Below are 18,205 nucleotides of genomic sequence, written 5' to 3' on the forward strand. Positions count from 1 at the left end.
GTTTATATTGAATACCAGGATAGCCAGAGGTCCATGTTTACTCATTAGCTATACCTATGCCCAAACTGAAGTTCAGGCTGGTGGTCCCCTGATAGTTGGCTGGTCACATGTTGGCACTCCTTGTTTCCAGCTGCTTCTACAGGTCTCCAGTCCTCATGGAGAAGAGCAGCTGGAGGGGCCTTTTTAAGCATCTGGAAATGAAAAGCAACCAACCTAGCTGCCTTAGCTGCCTCTATTAGGGGTCGCTGCTACAGGAGCAGCCTCGGGAACCAGAGCCACTAGTGGGACTGGAATGGCCAGGGCAGAAGGTAACAAGGCAGCCAGGCACTCTGCTCAGGGGACAAAAAGAAGTAGACAGGAGGGAAGATGAAAGGAAGAGCAGGGTTAGTTTATTTTGAAGTTATGACACTAAAGTTAAAAATACAATAGTTTCCTCAATATTACTTTGCCATGGGAGTGATCACTGTAGTTGCCACTGGGATGTTCTGCAACAAGGAAGTGGTGAGGGTGGAGAAAAAGAGGGGACTTGTAAGCCATTTATTAAGATCGGGCCCACACTATGAAAGTTTGAAACCCTTTGACCTATTGTTTCCCATGCGGATGGGTGCCAGATGAATCACCTTCCCTTTCCACCCACACACCCGTAGAGTTCAATTCAGTCCCAGAGAACTTGCCTTTTCACGTGGTTTTTTAAACATCTCCCTAACTGAGGAAGTTCTCACTGAAACACACTGTGAACTCATTGACACAGCTAGCTAACATCGCAAGAACGTGCGGGGGGGCAAAAAGGGAGCTGCAGAGGCGCCGATTGGATTGCTTGTAATGGCATCTTTCATCCTTCTCGTCACCAGGAGCTAGAAGCCACAGTAGCCTCCATCTCTCATTTCCCCAAGTGACCCTGCAGGAATGAACAGTGACTCATCTTGTTTCAAAGCTGCATTGGAAACACCCAGCTGAGGACAAGCACTGGCTGCAGATAAGCAATCCCGGGATACTGCATTAGCCCTGTGTGTCTCAGCGTAGGAGAAGTTATACTATTTGTCATCATCAACCTTTTAGAACTGAAATTGTTGGAAAACTTAACAGGATTGAGTATGTGAACTTTTCACACTCCAGAGACAGAGCTGAAATACAGCCTGCAGTGCTTCTTGCATCAGGCAGTCAAAACCAGACATTCTGGCCATTACTTCTTGGGCAATTAAACTGGATGGTGCAAAAAAACACTTTCTAACAGTCAGCTGTAGTAATGCATCAAGTAAATGCTACACTGGTCCCCTTGCTAGATACCTGTAAAGAAAGGTACTCTATGGTATAAATCCTTTTTACAATTTCAAATGAATCATTCCAGGTGATTAATAATTGCAAATCATCAACTGGGAGTCTGTGCCAAACCCAAGGGTATGAGGAATGCAGATGAGGGGGGTTGGTACATAGAGCCCATCAGGGTCACTGAACAGTGAGTACTCAGTAAGGTCATACAGATCACGTGAGGAGTAATGAGGGTGGATAGGAGACAGGGCAGACTAAACAACGCAAGATTAAAAAGCGGTTCTCTCTCCTGCTCCAGTAACAAATAACTTACAACCCCAGACAATTCCCAGTTACAAACTGTAGTGGGTTAAACCCCAGGAACATAGCTATCAAATTATTTTCTCCCTCTAGTCCTGAGCCTGAAGCTTATTCCCACACAGCTCCTGAGGTGCAATAATGCACAGGTCCTGATCCTCCTCAAATCTGCAGCATTTAGGGAAATTTATTTAGCCCAATGTAGATACCAAAGGATCCTGCCATCCCATGTGTCTCATAATCTAACAGATTAGAGCTCCTACTGCAGAATCCTTTTCTGAAACCCACTATAGCTGTCAGAAGCGGTCATGTGACTAGCTTTAGCCCATGGATAACTTCTCCATCATTTACACTCCACGCTGATGTGGGGGCAGATTACAGTTCCCTTAGCTACTTCTGAGCTTCAGTGTGGGGGGGAAAAGCTACACTTCCCAAACTTCCAGCTGTGTTCATGCCAGTGGACATCAACTGTAGTGAGACTGTACTATCAGTGAATGGTGACATCAGTAAAATATTACCCAGCAACATGTGAGGCTGACCCTGGATGATAGAATATACTAAATAGGCTGTATGGATCTCCAACTCTCACCATTTTGTGAAACTTACTCTGAATAAGAGCTCAAATCCTTACTGAAATGGTTTTAGAGCTATTTCAACCACTTAGGAGTCTGTCTTACTTTTAGGCAGGTTCTTAACTTTTTTTTATTTTCATTTATTTTTCCTAATTGGAAGAGTACCAATGGCTGGCCCTGTATATTGGGCTCTTGCCTACTTTTATTTCTGATGAGTGTTTTGTTTCCTACCACCACTCCTTGTATCAGTGCTCACTTGCAGCCAGGACTAGAAGAGGCAGTTTCCCAAAAGCAGACATTGGGGCTCGTTTGCCCAGTTCTCCTCACCAATTATTCATTACTCCATGGAGTAGGTCCTAAAAAACCAACAATGCCCATGTGGCATGGTCAATGCCCTTGGCTACAGAATAAGGCCATATGTGTTTTTGATTCTGTAACTGCTTGTGATCTATATAGTTTCCTTTTGTAGGCTGTACCTGCAACAAGTCTCTGCAAGTTGGTTGAGCTGTTCTGCAGTTTCCCCATTTGGCTGAGAAGCCAGAACATGCATTATCCAGCAGGAATAGAACATCTCAGTAACAAGCAGAATACATCTCTGGAAACGACATTCCCTCACTGCGTGCTATTTACATTTTTAAAAAAAAGCATGCAAGAGGCATTGCTACTTCTGCATCACACAAAGGTCAAGCCTGACCTAATACAGAGGCTACTTCCAGCTGAAGACACCTGATAAGCATCATCAACCTTCTCCAATTTGCTGGAAGTGCAGACTACAGAGCAATCTATTTAATTGAAAGAATGTTCCAGGATCACATGTCCAAATATGACAGGACATCTGACCCTCCTGATATCCCAGCATAAGACACCAGGTATTGCATGTGTTGCCAAGTGCTCTGGTTATTTAACTAGGCAAGAAGGGGTGGGGAATTGTTATATATGCATTTAAAAGTTCTCCCCTGGCTACTCTCAGCAACAATGCGTAGCTTGCCATATGTTGCAGCATTTTATACCTCTAGCAACGAAGATAAACCTCTGGGTGGCCAGCACTGAGCTCAAGAAGTACAGCTCAAGATTTTCACCAATATTAAGTGAGCCCAAAGTATTGAAGACCCCCATTAAATCCCAGCTGAATTTCTCATTGGCTCTGTGTGTCAGGGCAGAGTGACCAAGGCAGACAGCGAACATGCCAAGCAGTTCCCCAGATACAGGCACTCTCACAATCCAACCCTCTAGCACAGTTCCTGTCTTGCACGGCTACTGGCCAAATCTTTTAATAGAATGACCCCGTAACTGCAAGATTTGCCTGTCCCAAGGCCAATCAGCACATTCCTCATCTGCAAGGAGGTTTTGCTGTGGCGGTGAGGAACTCTTTGGATTGATTATGAAGTGTTCGTTTTGGTCCTAAACTGAGGAACACGGTATGAGTTTTGTATTCCATCTTCTACTCCTCACAAGGCTTCCGAATACCATTTACAGCTAGAACAACTCTGGCCCACCCGCCTACAGAACTGGTGCCATGATGTCCTGGTACATGAGAAAAAAGCTGAGATTTCATCAAGCGCCCACCAACAGGAGAAGAGATACTTCACTCCCTAGAGATCTTCTAATGTATTCCTATTTGCTTACCAGCTCAAGGAAGGTTATACTCAAAGGTGCTAAGCTAGGCCTGAGAACAATTTCACGAACATGTAAAACTGCTCTAAGAACTGATACAGAACATCCACAATACTCCCCCAGGACAGTTAGTGAACTGTTGGCAAATACCTCAAAGCAAGCAAAGGACTATAGTCCACCATTTAAAAAGGAAACAATTTGTAATTTGTTGGAATTCATTCATATTGCAAAACCCTTAGTCAAGTTAACATTGAATCAATAGGTCACACTGCCTCAAAACTCTAAGTTACTCCTATGGAAATTCTGCACCCCTGTGTAAGGCAGAATTTGCACATAATTAATCAAACTAGAAGCTGGGCTGGGCTCAGGGAGAGGGGGTGTGGGTGAGAGACTGGAGGGGCAAAGTTACCACCCCCCGATGTGCCCAGCTGGCACGTGTACCACACCAAGACTGAGGCACCCAACAAAAGCATAACAGCGAAACACAAACTGGGTTCTCGTAGGGGGTTCTTTAACTCTCTAACAATAGAGACAACAAAAAAGCTCCCTCCCACCCCCCCGAGTAAAGACATACTTGCTGACAGGTATTTTGAAATAAATTGCTAAAATAATTGAAACTGGTGTGATTGTATTGTGTTATTTTGATCAATAAAATATGCAGAATTTTAAAAATATTGTGTGCAGAATTTTTAATTTTTTGCCACAGCATTCTCCCAGGAATAGTAAGTGCCACAGAAGGATTCATAACATGTATAGTAAAATACAGTTTATCAAACATACACAGGATTTTAGAGACAGTGTAGCCTGGATTAAAGAACACCTATTGATATCATCCAGTGCTTAATGCTTTCAGCTTAAACAGTGGAAGGACTGAACGGAACTTTGTCATTCACTGGGCCCACCAAATTTATGATTAAAGGCATCTTCAGCCGAGAGCAGATTTTGTTTATTTGTGTAGGGTTTTTTGCTTTTTGTTTTATTACTTGGAACAAAATACAATTTTTCCTGCTTTCTTTACCTCTAAGTTACTTACAATATACTCATGTTTTCTATGGTATAAATACAAACTGTAGCCCAAAACATTTTGCAAAGTTAAACAATTACAGAGATAAAGCTCAAAAGGGGAGAGAAATTTAAAAGTTAGTAACAAGGGAGAATGTTTTCAGCCAAGATCTGAAAGGAGAGGGAAGATTGATTAGACAGAAAATTCAACACAACTACTCCAGATGGTAGCATCTACAGTCAAGAAGGCAAATGATAAAGACTAACACAGACGGGAGTAGAGACAGACAAGTTATTTGAGGACATTTGAGAAAAAGTCCATGGTGAATTATAAAACAAAGACAATTTTAAACTGGAGCATGAAGCAAGCTGCAACCAGTGGAGTTTGTGGCTGGAGCAATTCAGTCACACTTCTTTGTACACATGAGAAGGTGAGCAGCAGAACTCACATGCTTGAATTGGGAGAGCTGGTACTTGACGAGATCAGAGAAGAGAGTTGCCATAGTCAAGGAAAGAGGAGATGAAAACAGATGAAGATTTCAACACAGGTGGAACTGAAGCAGTGTCACAGAGGGCACATGCCGCTGAGGTGATGACAGGCAGATTTGCTGATATAGATGTGGGAGGAGAAAAAAAGTTCAGGCTCAAGGATGACATCATAGTTACAGAGATCAGAGGCAAACAGATGGTCATGGCTGAGAAGAGAAGGAGCCGTGCTTGACTCAGTTTCTTAAATATTCGTTAGTCCAAGTGAAGAGGTTTTCCACCATCGCAGAAGAGACTACTGCAGACCAAGCTGATTTACTACTTCAGACTCTGCATGTAAGTGGCTGGCCAACAAATTCCACCAGTTCACTGGTTCAACTGGCTTTAATTTCAGCACCTTTGGAAGGATACTCCAGCCCTGCAATTGATTATGATTGTTAGGAGAAATTAATGTTAGCAGTGTGAATGCATGAGCAATAAAAACATGCATTTTTAATAGAGTATTTATTAAATTATGTGAAGCTTAACCCTGGTGCAATGGCCAAAATACTACCCAGGCAAGTCAAACTAGTTTCCCATCTGAGCACTCTATAGTTGAATTGGAGAAGTTACTTTTCACTTACTCTCCTATAAAGCTTTTGTAGTGTTGCTCAGACAATTGACTGCCTCTTTACTCCAGAGGTAGCTGCAATCAAGTGATGGAGGAGTGGTCCCTACACAGTTAATAACTCTGAGATCCTTCATGAGTGCGAATGTGTATATATGTATATACACACACACTCTAGATCTAGTTGCTGAGTTCTTCATGTAAGTACAGTATATGCTTTGTCTTGTACCAACCAATGAGAATGAACTATTATTTAGAAAATTAGAACATAACTGAAGCCAGTATTTTTGATCATCCTACACTGTTAGTGATACTGTCATTCATAGTGGTTTGGTGATATATAGGCTGAATAGTTTTAAAGTAATCATAGGGATAATACCACATTATTTACATAGCAACTTTTATCTAGAAAGATGCCAAAGTAATGCAACTCCCCCCACACACACTGAAATGCAGCCACCTCTGAAAGGGAAAGCAGCAGTTATTCTGTACCAAAAATACTATGCAGCAACAATAATTTCTGCACCTGAAACTTTTCATCAAAAGAAAACTGAGGTAGTTGGAGTATTGCCCAAGAACCTACACTGATTTAATGCTTGCAGCTCACACTCAGCACAAGATCAGTGTTGTTACTACAAGAATCTAGCTCATTTATTAAAGCAAGTGGGTTTTTAAACTCACTAACATTACAGACACATCGGTCTGATCCACAATTAAGGTTGAAGCTAGCCTTCCTTCATAAGATTAATTCCCTCCTCCTGCCCCACAAAAACTGAAGTGGTACTCCAATCCTACAACTCATTACAGATGGTAGAAAAGAAGAATGCTAGGTGCCTAAGGGCTTGTCTACACTTACAGGGGATCTGTGGCGATCGATGCATCTGCAGTCGATTTAACAGGTCTAGTGAAGACCCACTAAATCGACCACAGATTGCTCTCCCGTCGACTCCTGCACTCCACCTGAACGAGAAGCACAAGGGGAATGGACGGGAGAACATCTCCCGTCAACATAGCGTAGTGTGGACTCCACGGTAGGTAGATCCAAGTATGTCGACTTCAGCTACGTTATTCAAGTAGCTGAAGTTGCATGGCTTAGATCACTCTCCCCGCGTAGTGTAGACAAGCCCTGAAACACAGAAAGTTTTGCTGAACCAGAGCTAACTCACCTGAAGTTTCACACATGTGAATTTGTGCTCAAGTAGAATTTTCTTGAGCAGTTTGAGACATCAGGCAATGGGTCTGGAGACATGGGGATTCCAATACTTTCCCTTAACATAACTCCAAATTAGTTCTCCCTGGCTAATACTGGTGCCTCTGGCTAGTTTAAAGAATGAGAAAAGGAGGGGGACTAGTTAATAAATTATCTGGGAAACAGGAAACATTTCTCTCAGAAGCTTGTCCAATTTTTCATGAAAATTATATTTTGATGGAAATATTCCAACCAGACCTACTGAAGCGTTATTTTCACATACTCGAAACTTTGCAACATTTTAAGCTCTGCATCCTAACTAATGCATTTATTAAGAACCACATATTGCCCAAATGGATGCATTATGAAATGTGCAACACCCTAGCATACGCTTTATAAACTCTGAATGTCCAAAAGCCCCAGCTTTGGTGAGGAAGAGACTTGGCCACTCTCTTTAGTGGGGAAAAAGTGAGTAGGGATAACCAGGGCAATGACAGAAGAAGAGGAAGAAGAGGGAAAGTGAGCCCAGTGAAGGGACAGTGTTAACAGAGGAAAGAAACTTCACTGAAGAATAGGCTGGATAAAGTGGGTTCATGTTTCCCAATTAGAAGCATATATTCCTGCCCCTATGAGTATTTCCTCACTGGGCTTCCTGCAATATGGTGGTTTTCATCTCACGTGAGATGCATACATACACACCTTAGAAAATGTGAAGCCAGATAGAACGACACTGCCAGGGAAGAAAAGGGCCTGCATGCTGAACTGCCCAGGCATGTAGATGTGAGCACAGAATGTTCTGTTGCTTGAACCAACACAATTCTCCCAGAGAGTAAGAAGCTCAGTGTCCATGAAGAACAGCTCGTCAGGCATTTTATGAGGGCGCATGCAGATGGTTTATAGTTTAATGTTAAGCTTAGATTTCAGAACCTAAACACTTCTCGGTGCAGAAAATCACTGATTAAAGACAGAATCCCATAGATTTAGTCACAAACAAAATACCTGCACAACTTGTAAGTCATCATAGGATCTGTGGAGCTGGCAAGATCTTCACGTAACTGAATAATTATTTTCCTTTACTTCAAAAAAGTGTAATTCTCAGGCAAAAAGTTATGGTTGAAGAAAATATCACTTCAGAAAAAAACCGTGTGAGAATACTGTTTTCATACACAAACATCAGAAAGTCTAACTAGAGAGGAACAAAAGGATGAAAAAGTCACCCAAACAATCTCCATAACATTACCCTGAGCACAGCAAGAGTTTGAGGATCATGAGGACTTTAAGAACACAATTGTTCATTTTATAAGAGAGACTCCAAAAGTTAAATACATTTTACTAGACTACTTCTTTCACTCTTTCAGAGATTATGCACTGCCCAATCATATTTATAGACTACTAATTCAAGAAGCCTGGGTTCTTTAGGGACATGGACACAGACACACACACAGTGCAGGTCACTTAAAACTAAAAAGCACGAATAAGAATAAGGGCTCTGCACTGATCCACAAAGGTAAATGCTTCCAGCTACAATCAGATACAGCTACAGTACCTACAGGTCCAGACCCTGTAAGCCTAGTATCCTCAGTTATGGGTTTTACATGAATAAGAGATGGTGGCATGACAGTGAAATATCACAGTATCAGAGACTCATGTAAAAGTCAACGTGCTGTAATACGTATCTGATACATGCCACATGTTAGCTATACAAATACACCAGCTTTGCCAAATGTAATATGCCCTCCGCCATAAGCTGCAAAATCCTCAAAGTTATTACAAAACCTGATTTAATGCTTTGGAAACTATTAGTTTGTAAAATGTTTACATTAAAGTACAGAGTTTACATCAGGAAGGCTAATGTCAATAAGGGAACAGAATTAAGGCTGTTTAGATGACCCGATAGCCATACTTTCCAATATCTTCATTATTGTTTCCTAAGTGGATCCTCCTTGACTGAATTTCTGAATACTTAAATTGAGAAAAAAAAAATCTTTTCCTGAAGTGATGTTTTCAACCTTAATTTCTGTTCAGTTTACAAATATTCAGATCCACAGACAGTAAGAAATAGATTCCTGTAGTTTCAGTGTCAAGAGTAAATGGGGCTGCCTTTAGGAAAGCAGAAAACCGCCTTAGCAAAGTAGTGCAGGTGCGTCTCCTCACATATGCACAATCCTGCATTCCCTAAAGGCCAACCCTAAGAGGCAGGAGCACAACTGGATAATATTGCTTAAGTGTTGCCATGCAACTGTGGGGCTTCTCTCCCAAGACTAACCTTGCAGCGAGGTTCCACTCCCCAAAACCAAAGCTGCTTGGAGAGGCACATTTATGGAACAGCAACCTCCACAATGGGATCTGCATATACTGCTCCCGAGTAACAATGTATCTAGAGCATCCACCAGATGCCACAGCTGTGCCCACATGGGGTAGGCAGACACTGAATGGCAGCTGCAGGGTAGATACACAGGTAAACCAGTTATTTTAACAAAATACTTTCAGTCAGGATTACAGCCAGACACTTCCCCATTTGTCTAAGAATGTAAAATCTCAAGAGTCAGACCGGGATGTACTCTCCATGGGGAAAGGGGCCCCTTAGAAACAAAAGGGACTGAGCAGAAAAAAAGCATTAACACCACCTTCTGTATGCACCTCTCACTATCTTATGTGCCAAAGAGCCTCCCACAGGACCCCAAATCCTACTCGTCTCTAGGGCCTGCATCCATCAGTCCCTATAGTCCCCCTCAAATACACACATGGACTGTTTTCAGTTAGACTCCCAAATGTCTCCCTCTGCAGTCCGCAAACCAGCCTAGGCTGTGCCTCAGAATGCAACTTCTCCACAAAGACTTCGCATTCTTTAGGTGCGGTGCTGCCCTCTCCGTCTTGGCCACCCACCCAGAGCTCCCCTTCAGTGTGGTGTCAACCCCCTTACAGTCTACTTCCTCCACTTACACACCCAGAAGAGCTCCCCCCCTCAGTGTGATGCACTCCATACCACACCCTTCCCCGGCCATGCACCTGGAGGCACATCCCCCTCAAACCTCCCCCTTTAGCATGATGCAATTCCCCCCCCCCCCCAATCACTCAACTGGAGGCATGCACCACCTCAAGGTGATGCAATCCCCCCCTTCCCCAATCACCCAGGGGCACGCTCCCCCCCACCCCCAGCATGATGCAATCATCCCTTTTCCTCGGTCACTCACCTGAGAGCATGCTCTCACCAGACCTCCCGCCTCAGCGTGATGCAATCATCAGTCCCCCGTTCCCCCGTCACTCACTAGACCTTCCCCCCTCAGCATGATGCAATCCCCCTGCCCTTCCCTAGTCACTCACCCAGGGGCAGGCCCTCCCTTTGTCCTAGGAAAGTGCAAATCCCCCCCCGCCCTTCCCCACTCCGTCACCATGGGGTACGTCCTCCCCCCCACAACAGTGCAACCCCCCCACCCTTCCCCACTCAATCACCCAGGGCACGCCCCCTCCCCCGCCCTTCCCCCCTCATTCACTATGGGGTATGCCCTCCCCGCGACCATAGTGCAACCCCCCCGCCCTTCCCCCCCTCAATCACCCAGGGCACGCCCCCTCCCCCGCCCTTCCCCCCTCATTCACTATGGGGTATGCCCTCCCCCCACCATAGTGCAACCCCCCCGCCCTTCCCCCCCCCCAATCACCCAGGGCACGCCCCCTCCCCCGCCCTTCCCCCCTCATTCACTATGGGGTATGCCCTCCCCCCCACCATAGTGCAACCCCCCCGCCCTTCCCCCCCCTCAATCACCCAGGGCACGCCCCCTCCCCCGTCCTTCCCCCCTCATTCACTATGGGGTATGCCCTCCCCCCCACCATAGTGCAACCCCCCCGCCCTTCCCCCCCCTCAATCACCCAGGGCACGCCCCCTTTCCCCGCCCTTCCCCACAGGGTACGTCCTCCCCCCTACCATAGTGCAACCCCCCCCCCCCAATCACCCGGGGCACGCCCCCTCCTCCGCCCTTCCCCACTCATTCACCCGGGGCCCGCCCTCCCCCAAACGCGGTGCCTTCCCACACCGGGTCCCCCAGCTCCTGAGTCCAGGCTCTCCTGGGTGCAATTCCAGCGCACACCCCGCCGGAGCCCTCCCCGCTCACTCACCCACAGATCCCGCTCGGTGCGGTGCAGCCCCAGCTGCCCCAGCCCCACCGCCAGGTCGTGCACACAGAGCGCGCCGTCCCGGTTCACGTCGAGCTTCTGGAAGAGGGTGTGCAGACGCCGGTGCTCGGGCCCCCCGCACAGGGATCGGCCGCCCGCCTCAGATGCCAGAGTCGCGGGTCCTGCCCGAGGGGAGCCGCACGGGCACAACACGCCGCTCACCACGGGCGAGGCCAGAGAGCGCCGCGGACCCGGCATCCTCCAGCGGCTCGCGAAATGCCGGCAAATGGCGGCACTCCCCCTCCCCCACAGAAAGGAAATGTCTCAACGGGCTTCCGGTTCGCGCCGCCAGGCGAAACGCCCACGTGACCCTTTTGTGGCCATTCGGAAAGGCATGTTCACAGGGAGCGCGAGGACAACACTACCGACGCACCACGCATCTCCACGTATGAGCCAATGAAATCATGGGAGGTTGCATTTACGTCACACGCATGCCTTAGCCTTACCCAATCAGAATGCATAGGCCCTCAGTTTGGACTAGAATTTGGGAAGCTATTCAAATTGATGGAGGATTCACATTGGTAAAGCCGCGGCGAAGGTGGGGTAAGGTGACGACAGGCCCAATGGACTGAGACGCTGACGGCCTGAGCCCGTACTAAATCTTGACAGACAGAGAATAAATCCAATAGCCTGGAAGAACAGAGGGGACTGAGCTATGACTGGCAGGAACGGCACCCAATGCACTATGGCAGCGGCCTCTGGAGGCGGGTACACTCTTTGACAGGCAGCATTCCGGCCCGCGGGCTGGAATGGCGCTGAGGGGAGGCGGTGTCTACTCCTGACAAGCAGCACCTTTGACCAATAGGATTAAGGCGCTGTCGGCGGGAGGTGAGACCTATGTTTGACAGGCAAGCAGGGAGCCCAATGGGCCGAGGCAGGAAAGGGGCTGATTCTGGAAGCCATTACGCCACTGCCGCAGGGTGGAGGCCGTTTAGCGGGGCCTGCTGGGTGGCCGCGGTACGCAATTTGCGTATCTTTCGCTATTGAAGGGGGTAGCACCCCAGGGCCCGTGAGGCCCCTTGGGGCCCCCACATTTTTCCTGGCCCTATAGATCACCAGACCCTGTTAGGTCTTCGGGGCCCCTGGGTCCCACCCCTCTTCTGCCTCCGTTAGGCCCCAAGTCCCTCTCAGGGCCCCTAGTAGCCCTCTCCACCCCTCTCTGGTCCCCCCCGGCCCTCTAAGGCCTCCTGCCCTTCTAGGCTCCTCTAGGGCCCTTTTAGGCTCCCAGCTCCCTGTCAGGCCCCCAGTCCAGTTCCTCTCAGGCCTCCTGCCCTTCCAAACCCCTCTAGGGCCCTTTGCCCCCACCCCACCCCCCCTCAGGCCTCCAGAGCTCCCATCTTCCCCTCAGCCCCATCACTCCATGGCCATGGCATCACCCCTGGCCCCCCCAGCGAAGAAGCGTAAGATGAACTTCTCGGAGCGGGAGGTGGAGATCATCGTCGAGGAGCTGGAACGAGGCAAGCACCTGCTCATCAACCACTTCAACGCGGGGGTCCCCCTGGCCACCAAGGCCGCCGCCTGGCACGACATCTTACGCCGTGTCAACGCCGTGGCCACCTGCCGCCGCGAGCTGCCGGAGGTCAAGAAGAAGTGGTCAGACCTCAAGACTGAGGTGCGGCGCAAGGTGGCGCAGGTCCGGGCCGCTATGGAAGGAGGTGGTATAGGGCAGGATGGAGCTGGCGAGGGCCAGGACGGCGAGGACCCGACTGGTGCCACAGCCACCCCTGTCATACTCACCCCCATGCAGCAGCGCATCTGCAACCTGCTGGGAGAAGCCACCATCATCAGTCTACCTACTGGGGACTGCACTGCCGGGGATGGTGCTGAGATACCCATCGCAGCCTCCACCACCACTGTCACCCTGACCCAGAGTGAGTGCTACCCCTGATGAAGGTGCTGGATCAGAAGGTCATACGGGGTCCCTGCAGTTCTCCCATGAACAATGAGAAGGGGCCCCGGTACCCATGTGGAGCAGCCTCCATTCCCCAAAAGGGCAGCAAAATGAAACTGTGGCACCTTTTACAATATAGTGAAAATGGCACCCCTATAAGCTCTGGTGCTATAGAGGGGCAGGATATGCAGGTACTGAACGCAAACCACTGTTTGACAGCAAGGTCAGTCTTAAGAACAAGGAAAGCAAGCAGCCTTTTGGGGACTTGGCATCTCAATGCACCTTTGCAACAAACAGGCTGCCCCAGCCTCCCTCTGGAGGATAACTGTAAGGCTGTATCCTAGGATGGTTAGTAGCTATGCACAGTTGTCTGGGGCTAAAGCTGATTCAAGCTTATGAGTGGGGTAACAAATCATAAAAGGGAGCAAAGATGGATTAAAGGGGCTTAGTACAGAAAGGAAGAACTTGAACACTGAGCTTTCTAGACCAGAATAAAAGCTCACAGTACATAGTTATCTGCTCACATATCTTTCTTCTGCTTTCCTTCCCATTGAATGGCGGCTCATGGTGTTCAGTCTATAAATCCAGCGTACAGATGGAGCAAAATAGGAAACTACAGATACCTCTGTCTATATATATTCCTTAAGCTAATTTATACAAAGCTTCCTTGAGATGTTTAGATGTTCAGAGATATGCTAGTTGAAACAGCAGCACCTAGCTGTTTTGACACTGCGATGAATAAGTGAAACCTATTTTGTCCTGCAAAGGCTGAGATTAATAGATCTGTCTTCTGTGGCTACTCCCAGCTCTTCCTCCATCCCCCAACCTATTGTGAGGTATGAAAGATGGAAGCACATTTCTCTTCCTTCTGTCTTTAGAAACCTTTTTCTGGGTCTGTGGAGATGTTCTAGTGGATGCTTGAGCAGCCAAAGGCATTCTGACCAATGCCATTTCATCTCTTACTTGTCCTTTGTGTCCATTTATTAATGTTGCTTGGAAAGCTCCTCTTGAATTGGGGATTGAGAAGTGGTGTATCTAGGTATATACTGTAGTATTCCCTACGCTCTTTGACCCTGCACTGTACAGGCCTGGGGACAGATCCAGATCAGGAAAGATCAGTCTTCTGTAGGACTAGCTTTCTTCTTTAGTGTTCTACATGCACACTCTTTTCAGTTTTCTCCTTACGCAGGCACTAAAGCAGAGGTGGGCAAACTTTTTGGCCTGAGGGCCACATCTGGGTATGGAAATTGTATGGCGGGCCATGAATGTTCACAAGTTATGAAGGTTGGGGCGTGGGAGGGGGTGAGGGCTGTGGCTGGGGATGCAGGCTCTGGGGTGAGGCCAAAAATGAGGAGTCCATGGTGCGGGAGCGGCTTCCAGGCTAGGGCAGGGGGTTAGGGGGCGGGGGGAAGTGAGGGCTCTGGCTGGGAGGGGCGGGCTCTGGGGTGGACTGGGGATGAGGGGTTTGGGGTGCAGGAGGGTGCTCCAGGCTGGGACCGAGGGGTTCAGAGGGCGGGAGGGGGATAATGGGTGGGGCAGAGGGTTAGGGTGCAGAAGGAGGTCAGGGGTGCAGACTCCAGGCAGTGCTTACCTCAAGCAGCTCCTGGAAGCAGCGGCATGTTCCCCCCCCCCCCCCCCCATGGTTCCCAGCCAATGGGAGCTGCGGGGGCAGCACTTGGGGCGGAAGCAGTGCACGGAGCCCCCTGGCTGCCCCTACATGTAGGAGCCAGAGGGGGGACATGCTGCTGCTTCCGGGAGCTGCACAGATCAGGGCAAGCCCCAGACCTCACTCCCCAGCAGGAGCTCGAAGGCCGGATTAAAACGTCTGATGGGCTGGACGCAGCCCGTGAGCCGTAGTTTGCCCACCCCTGCACTAAACCCCTGGCATGTTCATTTGTTAGTGGTGTCCTATAGACCAGTGGTTCTCAACCAGGGGTCGAAGGCGCCCTGGTGGGCTGCAAACAGGTTTCAGGGGGGCCACCAAGCAGGGCCAGCATTAGAGTCACTGGGGTCCAGGGCAGAAAGCCAAAGCCCTGCTGCATGGGGTTGAAGCCCGGGCCCTGAGCCCTGCCACCCAAGGCTGAAGCCGAAGCCTGAGCAATGTAGCTTTGTGGGGGCCCCTGTGGCATGAGGCCCCAGGCAGTTGCCCTGTTGCTACCCTGTTATTGTGACACAGGTGGGGCTATGGAGTTTTTATAGCATGTTGGGGGGGGGGCTCACAAAGAAAAAGGTTGAGAACCCCTGCTATAGACATTCACCCAAAGAGCTGCAGCCTCTGACTTCTCTTTTTATTTGTGCCTAGTTCCTGCAGAGACAACTTACCATAGTCTGGAGGATGGAGTGGTGGAATACTGCACGACAGAGGCTCCCACAACTGTTACTGCTGAAGCACCCTTGGAGATGATGGCCCATCAAGCTGAGGCATCCGTGAAACCCCAGGAGCTGAAAAGCCGAATCGCCCTAAATTCAGCCAAGCTCCTGCAGGAGCAGCGAGTGACCAACCTACATGTGAAGGAGATCGCCCAGCACTTGGAACAGCAAAATGACCTGCTGCAGATGATCCGTCGCTCTCAGGAGGTTCAGGCATGTGCACAAGAGCGTCAGGCGCAGGCTATGGAAGGGACCCAGGCTGCTCTGAGTGCCCTCATCCAGATCTTACGCCCCATGATCAAGGACTTCCGTCGATTCCTGCAAAGTAATACACCCAATCCTTCGGTAACTGCTGACCCCAGCCATGTGGCCCAGAATGGGCAACAAGATGGCATCATCCAATGAAATAAGGACCGACTGGACTCTTCTCTCAAAAGAGCTACATTTGCTACTGTTGGACACACTGGGTCAGAGGTAGGAGGGACGAGATCTGCTCTCGTCATTGTGGATTGGTTGAGTTCCCGTCCTCTGGGGTCAAAAGCTGTTCCTGGACAGCATCCTTTTCTGTGATGACCCTGCACTATCTGCTTCGTTTTGACTCAACGTCCAGGATGGCAGCCAGGATGTGTGATTAAACTTGGAAGTTAGTGTTGTTGGATTTGGTTTCTTTTTTTAAAAAGAAAAATATTTTTTCCATATAGATTTCTAAAAAGACAATTAATTATTTTTATTTCTATCTTCAAAAATGACACCTCTTCCCAAGACATACAGCCTTTAACTGGCTTCGAAGACATGGAGGGTCTTGCAGTCATGGCTCATCTTTGAAGGTGCCCAGATACTCTGTTATACTACGGAGGAGCTAATGCAGTCCAGTCTCTTGCTGGACATTTGTAGAGTAATAATATGGTACCTGAGGTGGTGCAGCCACATCTCTGTGCTGGAGGTTTGTGGATGCTGCTCTTTAAGGGTGAAAGTCACCCCTGTATAGAGGACCAGCACAAGGCCTGTCCACAACCTAAATCCCATAGAAGTCCCACGTTAGCTCTCAAAATAGTGGTGCATAGACCTCATGCTGGCCTTCAGCACAGTGGTAAATTTCATCCGAAGCTAGCAGAGGTGTTTTTACATGTGTATTAAATGTCTCAAAGTAGTACTTAAGGGAATGAATAAATATGAATTTCATTCGGGTAGGTTTACATACAAATTAAACCAGTGGACTAGGTACTGCAGTATAGTTTGAAACCTGTACAGTCTGTTGGCACAACAAGGTGGGGAAAATATGGAGTTTTCAGCAGACCCATAACTCTAAAAGTCTTTGCTTGTGTGAGTTTGTCAACTACTTGCTATTTCAACAGTGTGGAGAGGTTGGTTTTTGTTTACAGTTTGTCATTTGTTTTGTACTTTTAAGGCATTAGAAACAAATTCTGTTGTCTTTAGTCAATATACCATTGACTTCAGCAGGCATTTTGACTGCCTAAGGACTGTGGGATTTGACCCCAAATCTTTTTCTTAAGATTATATTGGGGAAAAAATGATCCTTTACACCTTCTACCCTTCCTCCTTTTTGAGCTGTTCTGGCTTTTGGGGCCAGGAACTAAGTAAGAGCACTTAGTTTCATGGGAAGTTGACTTGATAGTGTGAATGTGGTTATTATAAATATGCACCAACTTCATAAATGAATTTTTTTTTATTTCAGATGAAAAGCTTCACCTGTACATGTGTAGAAGATGATTGATTTGTTTGCAAAAAATAATTTCATTGTTAATGGCTTCCTCTTGCCCCTCCACACTCCACTTGCAGAATCAATGAGTCAAAATTACGGATTAATACTTGCAGATATTACTGTCAAAATGGAACTTTTTTATGCTGAGTTAAATTTGCTGTTGAACTCTCTGTAGGGCTGAGAAGCAGTGAGCTGAAATTCATGATGGAATGAATTTACACAATGAATATATCTTTCTATAATTGGAAATATTGATGGGGCTCTTAACCAGACCAGTCAATGGGATATTGCTATATTCAATAACCTTTATTGTATTGGTAGTTCAACTGTCTTTTGGAAGGAGGAGGAAGGGATAATGAACAGTGTTGTTTGAAAGCTTTGGCCCATGGAAGATCCTTGACCAATCCATTCAGTCTTCCACTCCGAGTCAGGACAGCACCATCAATGGCTTTCCCACCTTGTTCACCATCTAACCACATCAGTACAATTTTCTTGACTTGTTTCTCTCAAACCCTGTGGAACCAAATCAATGACTCAGTTGCAGTTTATTTTTAAAACAGACACTGCATCATATCTGTCTGGTTTTACCTCACTTGTGAATATGAATACCAATATGAATTTTTAATAAAAATGATTTTTTGGTAAATCGCTCTCGGTATATCAGTATTTTTCATGGAAAAAAATATGACACAAGGCAGAAAAGGATTCAAAAGTCAGGAATTACCAAAGTTAAGGCTGCACATTCCTTTCAGCAACCTTAACTCTGTCCCCTTGGACACATGCTTCATGATATGATATTTAGCTGCACGATCACATTCTGTTTCTCAAATAATATCAATACTTTCTGCAATCTTGCCTTGCAATGGTGATTACTACTCTGTTTATGACAGACAACCATGACTCATGAAAATCACATTATACTGCATCCAGCTCATGGCAGATGAATACAACATCCTAGAATAATAAAGGACAAAGTGCTGGCATTTATAAGGCTTTAGACTTGATTTACATTAAC

At 47.3% G+C, this 18,205-nt stretch overlaps 3 protein-coding genes across 6 annotated transcripts in view; 2 read left to right on the forward strand and 1 right to left on the reverse strand.

Moving 5' to 3' along the window:
- The window catches only part of LOC122174093 (alpha-1-acid glycoprotein 1-like), a 43,765-nt gene extending 38,391 nt beyond the window's left edge, over positions 1–5,374 (forward strand). For both annotated transcript variants that reach the window (XR_010593738.1, XM_065572708.1), the window contains one exon: positions 852–5,374. Coding sequence is in view for 1 of the 2 variants with exons in the window: in XM_065572708.1 (XP_065428780.1) it covers positions 852–896 (45 nt within the window). In the remaining variant the exon portion in view is untranslated. The remainder of the gene's footprint in view (positions 1–851) is intronic.
- The window catches only part of SLC25A25 (solute carrier family 25 member 25), a 35,979-nt gene extending 24,575 nt beyond the window's left edge, over positions 1–11,404 (reverse strand). Inside the window, exon 1 of the mRNA XM_005293467.5 lies at positions 11,150–11,404. Within this exon, the coding sequence (XP_005293524.1) occupies positions 11,150–11,404 (255 nt within the window). The remainder of the gene's footprint in view (positions 1–11,149) is intronic.
- Positions 11,405–11,705: 301 nt separating this feature from the next.
- NAIF1 (nuclear apoptosis inducing factor 1) lies at positions 11,706–17,836 on the forward strand. Of its 3 annotated transcripts, none has more exons than XR_006175380.2 (3): positions 11,706–13,077; positions 15,400–16,294; positions 17,164–17,836. XR_006175380.2 is itself a non-coding variant. In XM_008169267.4 (2 exons), exons 1-2 carry the CDS (start codon positions 12,567–12,569, stop codon positions 15,870–15,872), a joined length of 984 nt encoding a protein of 327 aa, XP_008167489.1. In that variant the 5' UTR covers positions 11,706–12,566; the 3' UTR covers positions 15,873–17,836. The 3 variants fall into 3 exon arrangements, 1 of the variants encoding a protein (XP_008167489.1); XR_010593737.1 differs by having other exon boundaries at positions 15,400–16,110; XM_008169267.4 differs by having other exon boundaries at positions 15,400–17,836.
- The last annotated feature ends 369 nt before the right edge of the window (positions 17,837–18,205 follow it).

This window comes from Chrysemys picta, chromosome 18 (assembly GCF_011386835.1).
Source record: "Chrysemys picta bellii isolate R12L10 chromosome 18, ASM1138683v2, whole genome shotgun sequence".
Lineage (NCBI taxonomy): Eukaryota > Metazoa > Chordata > Testudines > Emydidae > Chrysemys > Chrysemys picta.

Bases quoted from the DNA above. Each gene is read 5' to 3' on its own strand.
- NAIF1 (XM_008169267.4), top strand. From the start codon at position 12,567: ATGGCCATGGCATCACCCCTGGCCCCCCCAGCGAAGAAGCGTAAGATG. The intron at 13,078-15,399 runs GTGAGTGCTACC...ATTTGTGCCTAG, and splicing joins CACTGTCACCCTGACCCAGA to TTCCTGCAGAGACAACTTAC.